Source organism: Lissotriton vulgaris, chromosome 11 (assembly GCF_964263255.1).
Source record: "Lissotriton vulgaris chromosome 11, aLisVul1.2, whole genome shotgun sequence".
Lineage (NCBI taxonomy): Eukaryota > Metazoa > Chordata > Amphibia > Caudata > Salamandridae > Lissotriton > Lissotriton vulgaris.
Window position 1 is genome coordinate 861,762,929 of NC_141699.1, and position 16,544 is coordinate 861,779,472.

Consider the following 16,544-nt stretch of genomic DNA (forward strand, 5'->3'; position numbering starts at 1 on the left):
ATGAGCTGGCTTTTATGAGCCAGTCGTCGAGGTACGGGAAGACATGGATGTGTTGTCTTCGTAGATGCGCTGCCACTACTGCTAAGCACTTGGTGAATTACTCTTGGTTCTCTTGTAACTCCGAATGGGAGTACTTTGAATTGATAGTGCTGCCCGTCTATTACAAATCTGAGATACTTCCTGTGAGCCTTGTGGATGGGAATGTGGAAGTATGCGTCCTTGAGATCTACAGTAGCCAGGAAGTCGTTTTGCAGCAGGAGCGGAAGGACTTGTTGGAGTGTGACCATGTGAAAATGGTCTGACTGTATGTATATGTTTAGTGGTCTGAGGTCTAAAATAGGCCTTAGAGAGCTGTCCTTCTTTGGAAAATATAGAGAGTAAACCCCCTTGTTTTGTTGGTGCAGAGGAACTAGTTCTATTGCACTTTTTTTCTAGCAGGGATACTAATTCTTGCTTTAACAGTGATAGATGTTCTTGTGACATTGGACGCTGTTTGGGTGGTATGTTTGGGGGGTAGATGTTAGTTCTAGACAGTAACCTGACTGAATAATTTGTCGCACACACCTGTCTGATGTGATGTTGATCCAGGCAGGCAGGAATTGTTGAAGTCTTCCCCCCACAGGAGTGGAATGTTGGGGGGGAGGGGAGGAAAGTCATTGGGTAGGGGTAGAGGCAAAGCGTGAGTTGTTGTTTTTGCCTCTGCCTTTGTTGTTGATACCCCTGTAACCCCCTCTCTGGTAGCCCTTAGTGAATGTGGATTGACCAGGGGTTTTGTAGGAAGTGGAGTGACTTTCTGAGGAGTAGCCTCTTGTGTTGCCTCTGTATGATGAGCGACGAAAGGAACATCTGGGAACTTGCTGCTGTGAGGCTCCCATAGATTTTGCTGTATCGGTGTCTTTTTTCATTTTCTCTAAAGACACGTCAACATTTGGGACAAATAAATGTGTCTCATCAAATGGCTGATTAAGGATGGAGTTTTGTACCTCAGGTTTAAAACCTGAAATACATAGCCAGGCATGTCTACGTAGAAGGGTGCTGGTATTGATTGTCCTTGAGGCGGTATCTGCAGCTTCTAGGGCACAACGGATGGAAGTATTAGTGATATTTTTACCTTCCTGTATAAGTTCATTAGCCCTGTTTTTATATTTGTCTGGTAGGTCCTGCATTATGGACTCTAGTTCGTTGTAATGTGCCCTGTCGTATCTTGCCAGCAACGCGTGGGTGTTTGCAATGCGCCAGATGTTAGCTGTGTGTGCCGCTGTTCGCTTGCTGGAGGCGTCAAGGAGCTTAGATTCTTTGACTGGTAGCGAGGCCTCAACTGATGTCTGGGAATTAGCACGTTTACGTGCATTAGACACTACTAGAGAATCTAATTGTGCTGAACCTTTAATATCAATTGGATCTGTAGGGGCTGCTTTATATTTTTTCTCAATGCAAGGATTGAGGACCATAGCCCTGACAGGATCCCTAAAAACCTCTGTTGAGTGCTTGATGACACCCTTAAGCATTGGTAAAATGGCAGTAGACCTTTGTGTGTTATCAAAAGAAATCTTCCTCCACTGCATCGGTGTGTAAGTCCACCCCATGATATTGTGCAGCTCTTTGGACTAGTAGGTTAAACCCTACAGTGTCCTCTGGTGGGGAAGGTCTGGAAGGGTATACATCATCTTGTGGGACATAAGGCACATCAGGGGTGTTGTAATCATCCCATGGAATAGGTGACTGAGGGGGACTATTGGTGCCTGCTGGGTCGTGTGCACCCCCACCTACATTATCAGAATCTGTGTCTGCATCATCATCTGGATTAGTAGATGGTGTAGGTGAATGATGTGGTGGAGGAGGTGTAGGAGGAGGAACAATATGGGGAGGTGGTGGAGAAGGGACCCTTAATGGAGAGGTTGCAATGTCCTTCTTTGGAGGGGGAGGAGGTGCTGGCGCCTCAAGTGGTCTCTTCTTGGAGCTGAGAGTCAATTGTCCGGTTTTAGGATCCTTTACAAGAGTTTTCTGATTGGGATCCGGTGTAAAAAGTTCTTTTGAGTGGGGCAAATTTTCGGCACAGAGTCGGTAGCTAGTGTCGAGTCTTTTGGCTTAGGAGTGTGCCCTTTTGCAATGTCTTTTACCGGAACCTGTTTTTTCGGTTCTGGGTGTTTTTTCGGCTCGGACGTGTGTGAATCTGGCGCTTTGGGCGATTTTTTACTCGGCTTCGAGTGCGGTTGCGGCATTGATGAGCCGCTGCCAGTCTTCGGCGCTGTGTGCTTAGGTTTCGGAGCAACGGTCGGCGTAGTTGAGGAAGATGGCTTCTTTTTCGGTGTCGGTATAGGATTGGCACCGGAAATAGGTTAGCTCGAGCCCGAGCCGCCTGAAGCCTTAGTGGGCTTCTTTGCCGGGCCTGAAGGCGGGGCGTGGGAAGCAGTGTCTCGGTGTGCACCCAGGCCCGAAGGTGAGGGTGTGACAAAAGCCTTTTTTGTGGGTGTCCAGGAAGGGTTGGGGTCGACGGTCTTACTTACAACCTATTGAGCTGGAGTGATGTCCTCGACGTCGGAGTCTACTCGGCATCTGAGGATCCGATACTTTCTTCGGCGTGCTGGTGTTCTGGCACGTCGACGCCCTCTTCGAAGATGTCGTCGGGGTTCGAAGCGGACGAGCGAGCTATAGTTCTCCGAGCTTGTCGGTCCCTAATGGTTTTCTTGGAGCGGAATGAGGCACAAGCCGAACAGTCTTTGGCCTCGTGCTCCGGTGAGAGGCAAAGGTTGCACACCTCATGTAGGTCGGTGTGGGGAAACTTTGACCCACATTGAGGACACTTCTTGAACGGCGTTCTTTCCATGAGCCAGAAAGCAAGGCCTAGGTAGGCCTGAAGGCCTTCGTCGATGACCGGAATCAAAGACTTCGAAGTGATAGAAAACCGCGTCGATGTAGCGCGATCGAAACAATACCGTCAAACTGGGTGAGGACTGAGCGCCAAAGGAAAATCGGTTCCAAACTGGAGCGCAGGAAACACAACCGAGCCGAATGGCGGAAAAAAACAATCAGGGGATGGAGCCGATGTCCATGCGCAATATGGTCCTAAGGAGGAGTCACCTATCTCGTGACTTCCAAAGAACTTTTCAGGACAACAACAAACTGCAAACATCCAGGCCCAACACTAGGTGGCGATCTATGCACAGTGTGCAATCTGCAGCTCATATGCCTCGAACATAATGTTATTTAACATTTTACTACAGCCATATAAAATCAATAACTTAGTCAAAACAACTTTAATACAGAAGAAAATACAAAATTAAAGGTCATTATTGATATCTTTTAGATGGGGGCATAACTGTTATGCATTCAAGCGTCCACTTCGAAATAAGGTTATCTAAGGAAAATTCTGAATTTCGGCCTATTGAATCAGCAACAAGGATTCAGTCTCCTTAGGCACCAAGTATCAAAATAACTAGATGCATTTCCATCCAATTTGGTGCCCATCATCACGCCGTGCTGTACTGCTCATCCCAAATAAAACACCACAAGTTCACAAAAAGTATCTCCTAAAAGTGATGGACCACCGACCAACCGCACACCACCTGGGAACAACTCTGCACACTGAACACAACCACTCATATGAACTCCATCCACTCTGGAGCACCCACGCATGCCCTCACCAGCTTTTCAAGTTTGGAAGAGACGAGATAAGCCTCTAGCTCACCACCCCCATCCTCAATGCCTCTATAACCACAGCCACCTTTCCCGATGCCTGGAAACACGCAAGGTGAGACCCTTCCTCAAGAAATCTTCATCAGACCCCAGCTAGCTCCAGAAGTACCATCCAATTTCTCTGCTCCCGTTCCCTGCCAAAGTCCTGGAAAAGCCATCAACCTCCAACTCACTGAACAACTGGAGAGAAGCAACCTACTGGACCCTTCCCAACCAGGTTTCAGAGCCAAGGTAAGCACTGAGACAGCCCTGACTGCCACAATAGAGGACATCTGCACTCTACTCGACAGAGGAAAATCAGCCGTCCTGATCCAGCTTGACCTCTCCGCGGCCTTCAACACCGTTTCCCACCACACACTCATTGATTGACTATGACAGAATGGAATCACAGAGGAGGCGCTCAGATAGATGGCATCCTTTCTCACAGGTCACACCCAGAGAGTCAGCCTCCCTCCCTTCACCTTACAACCCAAGCACACCATCTGTGGCGTACCCCTAAGCTCATTCCTCAGTCCACCCCTCTTCAACGTCTACATGACTCCAGTCGCAGACATAGATCGCACATCATCAACATCAACTCCTATGCCCATGACACCCAACTTATCGTCTCGCTCTCAGCGGACACCACCTTGATGAAGACCAATTTCCACAACTGTATGGAGAATGACTGCCAGGATGAAGGACAACTGCCTGAAGCTCAACACGGACAAAACTGAAGTTCTGATCTTCAGGAGACACACCGCCCTATGGAATGGCTCCTGGTGGCCGGTGGAGTTCAGACCCACCCCCACATAAAAAGACCATGCCTGCAACCTTGACATCATCCTGGATAGCAAACTCTCCATGAAACGTTAGGTCAATGATGTCTCCTCAGCCTACTTCCACACGCTGTGCATGTGCCACAGAATTTTCAAATGGTTCCCCATCAGCACTGGACTATGGCAACACACTTTATGCAGGCACCAACACCGAACTCATGCAAAGACTCCAGACTGATCCTCAACCTGCCCAAGAGGACCCAGATCACCCAGCACCTGAAGGAACTCCACTGGCTCCCCTTCTAGAAGAGATGCCACATCAAGCTTGTGACCCATGCCAACAAAGCCCTTCACGACCAAGGACCCACCTACATGAACCACAACCTGCATTTCCACCGACCTCCCTGAAATCTCAGCTCGGCACACCTCCCAGATACCACGCATCTGCCACTGCTGCTCCGGAAGACGCTCCTTCTTCCACCTCACCGCCAAAGTCTCGAACGCCCTTCCCCTTCACCTCCTCACCTCACCCTCGCTGACCCACTTCAGGAAGAGACTTAAGACCTGGCTCTTCAACTGATACCTGCAGTACAGCACCTGGATACCCTCTCGGGTGATAAGCCATGGTATACAAGTACAATTTGATTTACTGATTGAATGATGGTTTGCGGAGGGTCGTTGTACATCAACATAGGCCCAATGCTGACTTTCTGAAATGCCAAACTCCATGTGGCTGAGGCTAGCCCTGAAGATCTAGATGGCATCCACACTTGTGCCAAGAAGAACAAATTACTTACCTTTGGTGATGCTCTTTGTGGAGATTCTATCTAGCTGCAGATTCCTCAGCTTTTGAATATTCCCCAGGCGTCAAACTGGATCCGGAAATGTTTTCGTGAAACTTCTGTATGAAGGAAGATGTCACTATGCGGCACAGTTCAGACTTCGCTCTGAAAGTGACGTACGGGGCCTATAAAGGCATCACTCCCACACACTGAAGTCAGTTCCCTTTGAGACTGTCCACGCCTACAGACTTGGAGCCCAAAAGCAACCTGGACAGTGTGCAGATTCCTTGACTTGGGCTCCTACTAGATGGAGAGTCCAACCACAGAATGGGGAGAATGGGTGGGGTGGTGATTAATCTGTGGCTAGATAAGAATCTCTACCAGAAAGAGCATTATCGAATGTAAGTTACTTGTTCTCCTGAAAGAGACTTCTTGCTGTGGATTCTTCAACTTTTCAATAGACCAGAGCAGTACCTAATGGGAAGAGGGCATAAGATTGACTCAAACCAGACAGTCTTGCAAGACCAAGTGGGCAAAGTGCCCCTTCTAGGGGGACCTGTCTATCCATACAAGAGAGCTTTGCGAACGTATGGAGGGATGCACACATTGCTGCCTGGCAAATGTCTAGGACAAGGACGCCGCCTGCCAACGCAGTGGAAGCAGGATTGGCCCTTCAAACATCTGGATGCTCTCCTGCAGGACGTGATCTTGAACGGAGGCCGCCAAAGGGTCACACTTACCACCCTTCACTGCCCACCACTCAAGGGCAGACTGGGAGTCCCAGATTTGGAGTAATATTTCACAGTGACACAACTTCAGTGGATCACCAGGTGGCTGGACGGGGCTGGCCTAGAAGACCTAGGCCCAATTGGCTCTGAGCTTAACCAGGGGACACTGTTTGCAAAACTACTCCAGTCTGCACTAAAGATCCCACGGCCGGGACTCCTGTCCATGGCCCTGCACTGCTGGTAGTGCTGTGTTAGGCGAGTGGGCAGCACAGTGCTTTATGCCCCTGAGCTCACACTAGCGGGGTTACCATATGGGGATCCAATACCTTTCTTTACAGCATGGCAGATGAGCGCTTGGACAGAAGCTGGGATAGTGATGGTGAGTAACTGTTATATGAGCAACCATATCCAGCTACAAGCCATGGTAGAACAGATCACCTTGCAAGCGGGCCAGTTACTCACCTACAAGGCACTCACACACATTTCACATTCTATGAGGTTTGGGACACGAATAATCTACGGCCTACATTGTTCTCCAACTACTGCAGGCAATGGGCTCTAGAAGACACCTGATTTCATGGTCTACAAAGCACTGAACACCATGGACAGGAAACCCCTGGATGCCCTTGGAACACAGAGCTAGGGCGCGATATACCTGACATTGAATGGGGGTGAATACTGACATATCTACAGAAGGTGTCTCGCTACACACACTTCAAGTACATTCAATTCAACTACACGCACAGGACGTACTTAACAGCGCACAAGATAAGGGCCATTTACGGGGGTAAACCTAGACCTTATCCCCACTGCGCAACTCTAGATGCAGACTTCAGACATATGACATGAGGGTGCGCCCAGCTTCAGGTATACTGGGCAGGGTCCTGTCAAAGTTAAATGCCACCCTGAACTGAACACTGGAGAATTCTATAGAGGTATGCCTTTAAGGGGCCTTTCCTAGACCCAAACCCAAGCGGGTCAGGAACAGGTTCCTTGACCTAGCAATACTAGAGAAGAGATGAATTGCAATGGTTTGGAAGTCCAGTACACGGCATAAGGTAGAGACCTCGAACAGAGATGTGACATTGTGGGCTCGAGCAAAGGAGAAAGCTCTAAAGTGGGAGGAGGCACACTGGGAACTGATAGCTGACTTGTGGTTGGAGGTGGGGGACGAACGGGAACAGCCCTCAGACGCTGAGGAAAGGCTGGCGACCCTCAGGATGATGATGGGCATGACAAACTAGCCTGACTGAATGACTGGAACACATCACTGGGAGGACCTAGGAGAGAGGGATGATCAGACTGATGACCGCTAGTGGTGTGTCCCGAGAGGGGGTCTTGGCCTACTCAGTGGCAGTGGTTGCGGGGGTGCTGCACGATGAGGCAGCGGACAGGCGCAGGTGGGCGCAGATGGCTCTCTCTCCACAGAGGCGGACCCCACGACCCCTCTACAGCAGAATTGGAGCATCACATTCCCCTGAAACAGTAGTTTGAAAGTTATAGGATTGGCTAGTTTTTATCACATGCCATATCTGGTATACCCCGACTAGCATGCACACCCCGGCTAGCATGTAGTCACAGTGATGTGACTAAAATCACCCATTGGACTCAGGTGCATTTAATAGTAACTAAGCCCTGATATCTGGTGGGGAGGCTTAAGGGTCACCCTAGACATATTGGTGTCACACTCAATTCATACCATCAATGGGAAGACCTGGGGCACGCCCGCAAGATTGACAGACAATAAACTGGGGACTGTGCTGCGGGAGTGAAGTCACTGTATCAAAATTGCAATGTGTTTAAAAAACAAATTAATGTGCCACTGTGAAATGATTGACGCTTATATTTGATAAATGCCTATAAAATAGAAGTGTAAAAAAAAAAAAAGAGGCAATCCCAGGTTTGTAACAAAACCATGAAAAGGTAAAAGGGTTAGCATGCACCCTTGCTTCAGTCTTACATTTGTTTTGATTTTTGCTGTGATGAGACTGCCAATTCCTAATTTCATAGACCCCAAGTATCATACTGTAGTCGCCAAATAGCATTCAGAAGCCCAGCATGTATTCTCCAACTGTCTAACTTCCTCCCCACATAATGTGGAGCAGCCAGCTATGGTTACTGCTCTTTTGTTGGTTTCCGAAGATTTTGATGGTTTCCGTCATCCTGGATTCCTCACTCTCGATGAACAGACAAGTTAACGCCGTTTCTTCATCTTGCTTCAACATTCTTCGCATGCTCAAAAAAACATTTCGCTGGATCCCCACCGAAACTAGAAAAACAGTCACCCACGCTCTGGTCACGAGCCGACTGGACTACGGAAACACCCTCTACGCCGGCACCACCGCTAAACTCCAGAAAAAACTACAACGCATCCAGAACGCCGCAGCCAGGCTCATATTAGACATCCCGCGCAAAGAACACATCTCTGACCACCTGAAAAACCTCCACTGGCTCCCCGTAAATAAGAGGATCACTTTCCGGCTCCTAACCCACGCACACAAAGCACTCTACGAAATCGGACCCGAATGCCTCAACACACGACTATCCTTCTACACCCCCTCCCGCCAGCTACGATCCTCCAACCAAGCTCTTGCCACTATACCCCGCATCAACAAAACCACCATGGGAGGTAGATCCTTCTCCTACCTAGCAGCTAAAACTTGGAATTCAATTCCCACTCACCTTTGCCTTACTCAGAACCACCTAGCATTCAGAAAACAACTCAAAACGTGGATATTCGACAAGTAACTCCCCACCCCTCTTTAAGCGCCTTGAGACCCTCTGGGTATGTAGCGCGCTATATAAATCTTTTGACTTGACTTGACTTGACTATCGCGGAACCAGTGCCGAGGAACGCAGTTGAGCATGCAATCAAATCAAAAGAATGAGGCAAAATGTGATATATATTTATATTAATCAAACAAACTAACAAAGCCATTATCTACTTGTCACTCTTGGGTCGATGTGTATGCTACGTGTATGTTCCACTCCCAGTTGATCTATGCTAAGCTGGTTGCTTTCTTTAAACTGAACGAGCCTGTCCCGCTAGACAACCTCATGCCCCTCCCAATGTCAAACACCTATTGGAGATGCGGCCAATCTCACTAAGTTAACCCTAGTCCTCAGTTTGAGCTTATCTCGGCATGTGGCTGTGAGTCCGTGTCCTAATCCTGTGTTTCTGCTGCTGGCGAGGGATTATTCCCCTTTTCGCAGTCTATGCTCGTTAAGTCTACAAGTATGGTATGCCAATACTGCGCAATAGGGTATTTGCGTAATCCAGCCGTTTCCTCTCTGTGTAGTGATGTGCTTTTCGCTTGTGCCCACACTAGGAGCGATCTTGTCCAACTGTTAACAGCAGGGGGGTCAATGTGTTTCCACCTTTTGGTTATTATTAACCTCTTTGCCACAATCAGGCTTAAATCGATAAATTGCAATGTGGCCCTAGTTTTCTTTGATCTAGGATAGAGCCCTAATATGCAAACCTCCCATGTGTGCATTATTCTCCTATCTGTACATGTTGCAAGTGCTGTGACAATTTTCTGCCAGTAAGTATACAGGGAGACGCAGTACCAGAGCTATTGTAGGAGGTCTGTGTCTGTCTGTAAGCAGCACGGGCATGCAGCGGTATTAGTATGAAAGTATTGGTTTAGTTTGTCTGGGGAGAGGTATGCCCTTTGCGTTATATATGTATGTATTAGTTTAAACTTAGAATTTCTCAGAATATTAGTGGGGTTGGCTAGCAGTCTGTCCATTGTTGTCCCCTGACTGCTTCCCATCACGCTAAAGGGCCGTCATGGGTTTAATAGTGTGTTAGTAGCGCCTCTACTAGCCAGTGCACAATATGTGAACCATTGGCCATGACATGCAAGTATTGCATCAGAAGATGTGTCTCCGGTTCAGTAGCGATATCGCCACATGTCGTGAAAAGCGATCTCGTGAGTGAGTTGTAGAGTAGGAATTGACCTGCAGGTAGGTCATAATCATTTGCCAGTCTCAAATGGTATCAAGGCGCCGTCTGTGTAGAGAGCCCCAACATGCTTAATCCCGCGTCATGCCAGCGAGCTAGTGCCCCGCTGGATGTGCCCGTCTTTCTCCTAGGTGTCCCTAGAAGTGGTCATGACGGGGCTTTTAACTTTTGTTAGGTACAGGCTCCTCTTGTAACAGCGGTGTGCCCGAGCCAAGTAGATATGTGATCAGCGTGGTCACCTAGCAATAGGGTGAAACAGTTGATATATTTGGGATTGAGACCATGGCAGCTGCATGGCTGCTGGGTCTTCTAAACTGTTATTTATGAACCATCTAGTCACCCATTGTGATTGTGCCGCCAAGTAATACAGTTCCATATTAGGAACTGCCAACCTTCCTTTACTAGTGGGGCATATCATTTCCATAATGCGAAGTGGGGCCGGCCCTTGTTCCAGATGAGGTCCCGAATTAATTGATCGAGGTCATGAATGGTTCTGGCCGGGAAGAAGAGCAGTGACTACTCATTCTGGCATGTTACTTTTACTTGTCCTTTTGCGGCTAGTTCACTAGAGCAACTGTGGGCAGGTAATAGCTAGCTGCTAGACTTGCCAAGAGAAATGCACTCACCTACTTAAATGAAGATCGCGATAAGCACCAATTTCAGCTGGCCATTGTATAAAGAAAGGCAAAGTTTCATTGAAGCAGACATCAAACCGATTTTACTGCCAAACCATATTAAATTAAGACATGTGGTTATGTTTCATCTTAGTTTTCATGGACATTTGACATGCATATGTCTATATTTTTTTTGGGGGGGGGGGAGGGACACAAAATGCACATCACTAACATCAGCATATTACACCAACAGTAAAATTTACTAGGCTTCTACAAGGTCAGCGGTCAATAAAATGCCAGTCCCTCATAAATTGACTGGTTCTGACACTTTCTTTTCCCCCATATTGTTATGCCCTCTCCTCTGCAGTCTACTTCCACTTCTTTCTATGTGTCTGACCCAAATGGATTACTGATGTCACACTCCTTTCAACAAGTACACATTTCGAATTAGTTATAGTCTTACCTGGTGTGAGGCTCAAAACATCAGAACTACAAAAGTGGGAGGGCTGACGTTCCACCAACTCAAACATAGGCAGGGCTCCTCGTAGATGAGACATCTAACAGGGACAAGAAAGAGTGAACTAATTAGGAACTTTGACTTCTAGCTCTGTCACATTTCAATTGCAGTGGCAAACAGGGAAAAGCACCAAACAGTAACAATACTAGTAAACGGTACAGTGTAATTTCATCAGGTAAAGGCCACACACATTTAAAACAAATGAAACTGCTGAATTGTGTGAGGAAAAAAAAGAAAAAATACAATTTCTACAGAAACTGTGTCCTGAGAAAACACAGGTTCCTAAACAACAAATGAAATAATAAAAAAGTGAACATATTTATAAATATATACATTTACATACTGTTCTAAGTAAATTAGATACCTACAATAGTTTGCTACATGGCCTTTATCAACATGCTCTCTCTGCTCATTAGAAAAGGTCTCGAACTTGCTCATTTGTACTTTGTACATTTTCCCTAAGCACACTTTTACCTCATCATATTGGCATCTGCCTGGTTGCAGACATAATCAGGACACCTTACAAACGATTTTTGTTAGTATTCATTTTATACATGGCCTTGCCTTGGGATACCTTTCTAAACCTTGACCAGCCGCACGCCCACCTGCAATGTAATATCTGCCAATCAAAATCTTCAAGTCCCACTCAGAGAACAATGCATTAAATTTTTTATAGATTTATTTAAACAGCTTTACATTGCACCAGTAAATCACAGATAGCACTAGGGCACTTTTTACAGAACTCCTTTGAGGACATCATTGCACAAAAATATAAATTTGACAGGCACAGGCTTATACCAAATGAGTAAAAGAAAGAGCCAGACAAGGGGAGTTATTGGAAATTGCCTACCAATGGAATTGGTGGGATCCATTAAAATATCAAGGGACAGAAAGTTCCAGGCGGTAGTTGCGGCATCTATGAATGTGACTTTTTTGCCCAGACAGGTTTTGAATCCAGGAACTTCAAGGTGTTACTATGTTCGGTTTTTGAGTTATTTTGGGACCACCAGATATGATCAGCAATTTCGACAGGTAAATTGGTTTAGTCAAGTAAACAGCTTTGTAGGTGCGACAGCGTAACTTGACTTTGATTCTGGTTGCCAGGTAGGCAGTGCAGGTTGCGGAGAATTATGGTGATCTGGTCGAAATTGATTAGATCAGTAATAAGCCTGCAGCTAGTGGTTTTCATAAGATTTGCGAAAATTAAGAGCTTGCTTTTTTTATTTGCATATTGGTGGTAGAAGTTTATTACTTGGCAACCAAGTTCATATGTTGGATGAGAGTGAGGACTGAATCTAGTATGAAGTCCAGTGAGTGCACTAAGGGTGACAGTGACTTAACAAGCCTTCTGATTTCAGTTCGACTAATTCTGAAAAGTCAAATTTGTCCAAAGGTTTAGTAGAAATGAGGAGAAAAGTTGTTTTATGTAGGCTGAGAATCGAAAAATTATTAGACATCCACGAGTAAAGAGCTTCAATGGAAGTGCAGTGTAAGGACTTCATTTATGATGATAGCCGTTAGGCTAAATAATCGTGTGATGTACCAATCACAACAGCAGGACACCATTTGAGTAACATGGAACTCTATAAAATGAGCATTAACTCATTCATTATCCGTGAGGGGGAACACATATCATCAAAGATCAGACTCACTGGCTTCATGTACAGGTTGAAAATTGTAGGAGCTGGAACGGAGACTTGAGGAACTCAACAGGGGATTGTATATGTACTAGAGATGCGTCTCCTCAGTCTCCCCACTTGATGTCACTTGGTGCGAAAAGAAGAGAACAAACTAAGGACTCTACCATCAAATCGTTTAGCAAAGATTCACTTGATGGGTTTTCCAAGCCAAGGAAAATGTGTTACCAGTTGTATTTGTATGGCAAAGTATGATCCAGATTGTGTTTTTTGAGAATTTGGGTTATTTGACCAGATAATAAAACATCAGGGAAAGCACCTCGACATAAAAAGTACATTTACCATATCAGACCAGAAGGGTTTGAAGATGTAGAAGTTGCTTTTTATGTTTTTTGCTGTTAAAAGAGTCTACACAATAGCTTGTAGATATTTTATAATGGGGAAAGATCCTCACTGCTGACGTGATATGAAGTATCCCAGATATTTCTGGTTTTTGGGAGAAGGCTATTGTTTATGGAGGAGTCAGGTCTGATTTTATCGCTGATGGAACCTATCTTGTCAGTAAACTCAGTCACAAGTCCTCACCGTTTAGGTCCGGCATTAGCGAAGACCTTTTTATTTTACAAAAATTATATGGATAATATACTTATCTAAAGGGGCTTTCAGGCAGCTTTCTTCATGCACTGATCAGCTGCTGTGTCATTCACACTTTGCTTCCACCCACTACAACATACTGCATGGGGCAACGGGTCAGCCTTATTCAGCCACTGGCTAACTTTAATTTGAGTGACTGTATTTTACTCTTTCACAAGGAGCACATTCACGTACAGGTACAGGGAAGCTCCTTTCAGTGCCAGTATTGTTGTTTTCATGTTATTAAGACTTTAACCCCTTCGATGCGGATGACAAAGCCAGCTCGTCATGGGCGTTACCTGTGCTGCGCGCATGACGAGCTGGCTTTGTCACGAAAGCCACGATTTTCAAATTTCAGCGCGCAGCAGGAAAACCCGCTAGCGCGCATGCAGTTAATGTAGCCTTTGTGTATAGAGCCTGATGTGACAGCCGGACACTTTCTACCAGGGGTGAGGACAGTGCATATTCCAGCTTTATCAGGTCCTGTCTTCTGCTAATGCTGTTGTAAATTCCTTCTGGAGGGCCTTTGTTTATCTGGCTGCTGCTATTTCACAGTGCATCAGATTGTGTCCATTTGAAATTGTTCTTTATAAAGTTATCCTCTTTTTTTGTATGCACGTAATGAAGTGCATTTATAACTGCGCTTCCTGTACATCAAGCTGGTATGTATTTCAATTGAGCACTACAGTTATGCATGTAAACCAATTTAGTCTATAATCTCCTGCTTGCCTGGCTATCAGTGCTTTTTATGTATTGTACTAGGTTTAGGTATTATGTTTATCAGCTGTCTTTCTCTGCTGCTAATATGCACTCAATGGCGTTACGATCCGTATCGCAATCGCTCATGCTTTTAATCTATTGTTAATCACTCTAACTACCAATTATACGAAGTACAAATGCATTTATGTCTAAAGGCTTCGCAGGAAATAAAAGTACAGCACAATTGCACTTTACATCTTCACCCTTCTCTTGCTCAATGTCCTCATCAGCAAAATGAAAAAAACTAGTTGAACTAGACATTAACCAATTCACAGACAATATCAGGGACCCGAAGTCTATTTCCAATGCACTCACCTGAATGAGGAGGACCAAATGGCAGATATAAGGATGCCAAGAAGAAATAGGTAGTAACAAGCATTTAAAAAGCCTTTAGGTGTCACCTATGGAAGAGCTATTGGCTTTGTAAGTCTGTTCAGTCGACCCTACATATTGTGCTCTTTTACTCCTTTAATCATGTGTCTAGAAGCGAGTTTTTATTGTCACTTTTAAAAGGTTTTAAATGTAGACCTTCCTGCTCTGCTATTTCTGTAAAAGTTACATAGCCCTTTGATATGCTGCTCAGTCGCCTCTTTTATATCGCAGATAGTAAAATTGAGGAACTGTGCAATAATGTGATGTTTTAATGTACTTTGTACAGCTGTAATATTATTCTTGACAGGATTGGTATTTATTTTGCGTGTTTGCACTGTGTTTTTATCCTTTTATGCTACAGAAATGTGGCGAATAAAGATATGCTTGGCTTGGCTTTGTCAATCTTAGTCATATTGTACAGCTGGCTGGAAGCTGCAAAGCAAGTGCTGACCGCAAGGGGCAGTGATCCGTTTTCTTAGTGTGAGATTATTCTCTGCCTTCACAAAAAATCCTTTAATGAATTTACATTTGAGCTGAAGTTAGTCGTTTTGACCCTGCATAAAGACAGTATCAAAAAGGCCAAGCAGAACAGGGCATGCAGTGCCGCTTGCATCTCTACAGCATCTTGACACCCGTTGGTGTGACTTTTGTGCACTTTTTTTCTGGTGGGGACAGGATGGGGCAAGCCACAAAGAGGAAGGGATGGGATGTGGACGGGCAAGCAACAACCTGGGGAGGGGCAGACTGGACAAGCAACAAAGCAGGAGGAGATTGGGGGTAGGGCAAGCAACAATATGGAACGGAGCAAAGGGGTGCAAGTAAAAGCGAAAAAAGTACCCCTCAAAGTGGCAAGCAGTGTAAGGACATAGGGCAAGGAAAGCAGTATTGGGCCACAGTCCAGGTTATGGACAAACACAAGAAGAGGAAGTAAAGCCAGCACTTGCTGATGAAAGAGAAGCAAGGAAATGAGAGTGACAGCGAATCCAACCAATGGTAAGCAATGGGTGAGCTCTAGCCCCATAAGTAAACAAAACGTCTCACAAGCGACACTGCATGCGCTGTCTCATGTGACATCTGAAGTATGGAGTGCAAGGGGAAGGCTTGGAGGGAGGAGGCAAACTGTCAAAGAGGAGAAGGTGTCTGCCAAACATATTGAAAGGCATAAAACAAAAGATAGTGTCCCAAAACATTTGTGTCCTGCTTGAGGGGAAACAGCCTTTACCTCGCAGCCTTAACCATACAGGTATTTGTACCTTTACAACGCAGTACTATAACAAGCAGTTACATATTTGTTTTTCTAAATAACATACTGTAATTTTTTTTAAAGTGGTTTTAGGGTTGGGTAGTGGTAAAGAGAGGTGAAGGTGACTTGAGGGCTCAGGTGGATAGAGGTAATAAGAGGTGAGGGTCACTTGAGGGCTCAGGCGTGGGTACAGGTAAAGAGAGGTGAGGGTGACTTGAGGGCTCAGTTGGCTAGAGGTAAGAAGAGGTGAGGGTGACTTGAGGGCTCAGGCGTGGGTACAGGTAAAGGGAGGTGAGGGTGACTTGAGGTCTCAGGGGTGGGCGGTGATATAGGGAGGTGATGGTGACTTGAGGTATCACGGGATAGAAGTAAAGTGAAGTGAGGGTGATTTGAGGACTCTGGGGTGGGTAGAGATGTAGGGAGGAAAAGGTGATTTCATGGTTCAGGGATGGGTAGTAGTTAAGGGAGGTGAGAGTTGCTTGAGGACTCAGAGGTGGGTAGAGGTAAAGGGAGGTGAGGGTTGCTTGAGGGATCACGGGGGTTGAGGTAAAGTGAGGTGAGAGTGATTTGAGGACTCAGGGGTGGGTAGAGATAAAAGGAGGAGAAGGTGACTTCATGATTCAGGGATGGGTAGTGGTAAAGAGAGGTGAGTGTTGCTTGAGGACTCAGAGGTGGGTAGAGGTAAAGGGAGGTGAGGGTTGCTTGAGGGATCACGGGGGTTGAGGTAAAGTGAGGTGAGAGTGATTTGAGGACTCAGGGGTGGGTAGAGATAAAAGGAGGAGAAGGTGACTTCATGATTCAGGGATGGGTAGTGGTAAAGAGAGGTGAGTGTTGCTTG

At 45.9% G+C, this 16,544-nt stretch overlaps 1 protein-coding gene across 3 annotated transcripts in view; it reads right to left on the reverse strand.

Annotated features, from left to right (window-relative positions):
- Nucleotides 1-16,544, reverse strand: part of ATG4B (autophagy related 4B cysteine peptidase) — a 552,878-nt gene that overhangs the window by 4,463 nt on the left and 531,871 nt on the right. For all 3 annotated transcript variants that reach the window (XM_086944003.1, XM_086944004.1, XM_086944005.1), the window contains one exon: nucleotides 11,009-11,102. In XM_086944003.1, coding sequence (XP_086800129.1) covers nucleotides 11,009-11,102 — 94 coding nt within the window. The remainder of the gene's footprint in view (nucleotides 1-11,008; nucleotides 11,103-16,544) is intronic.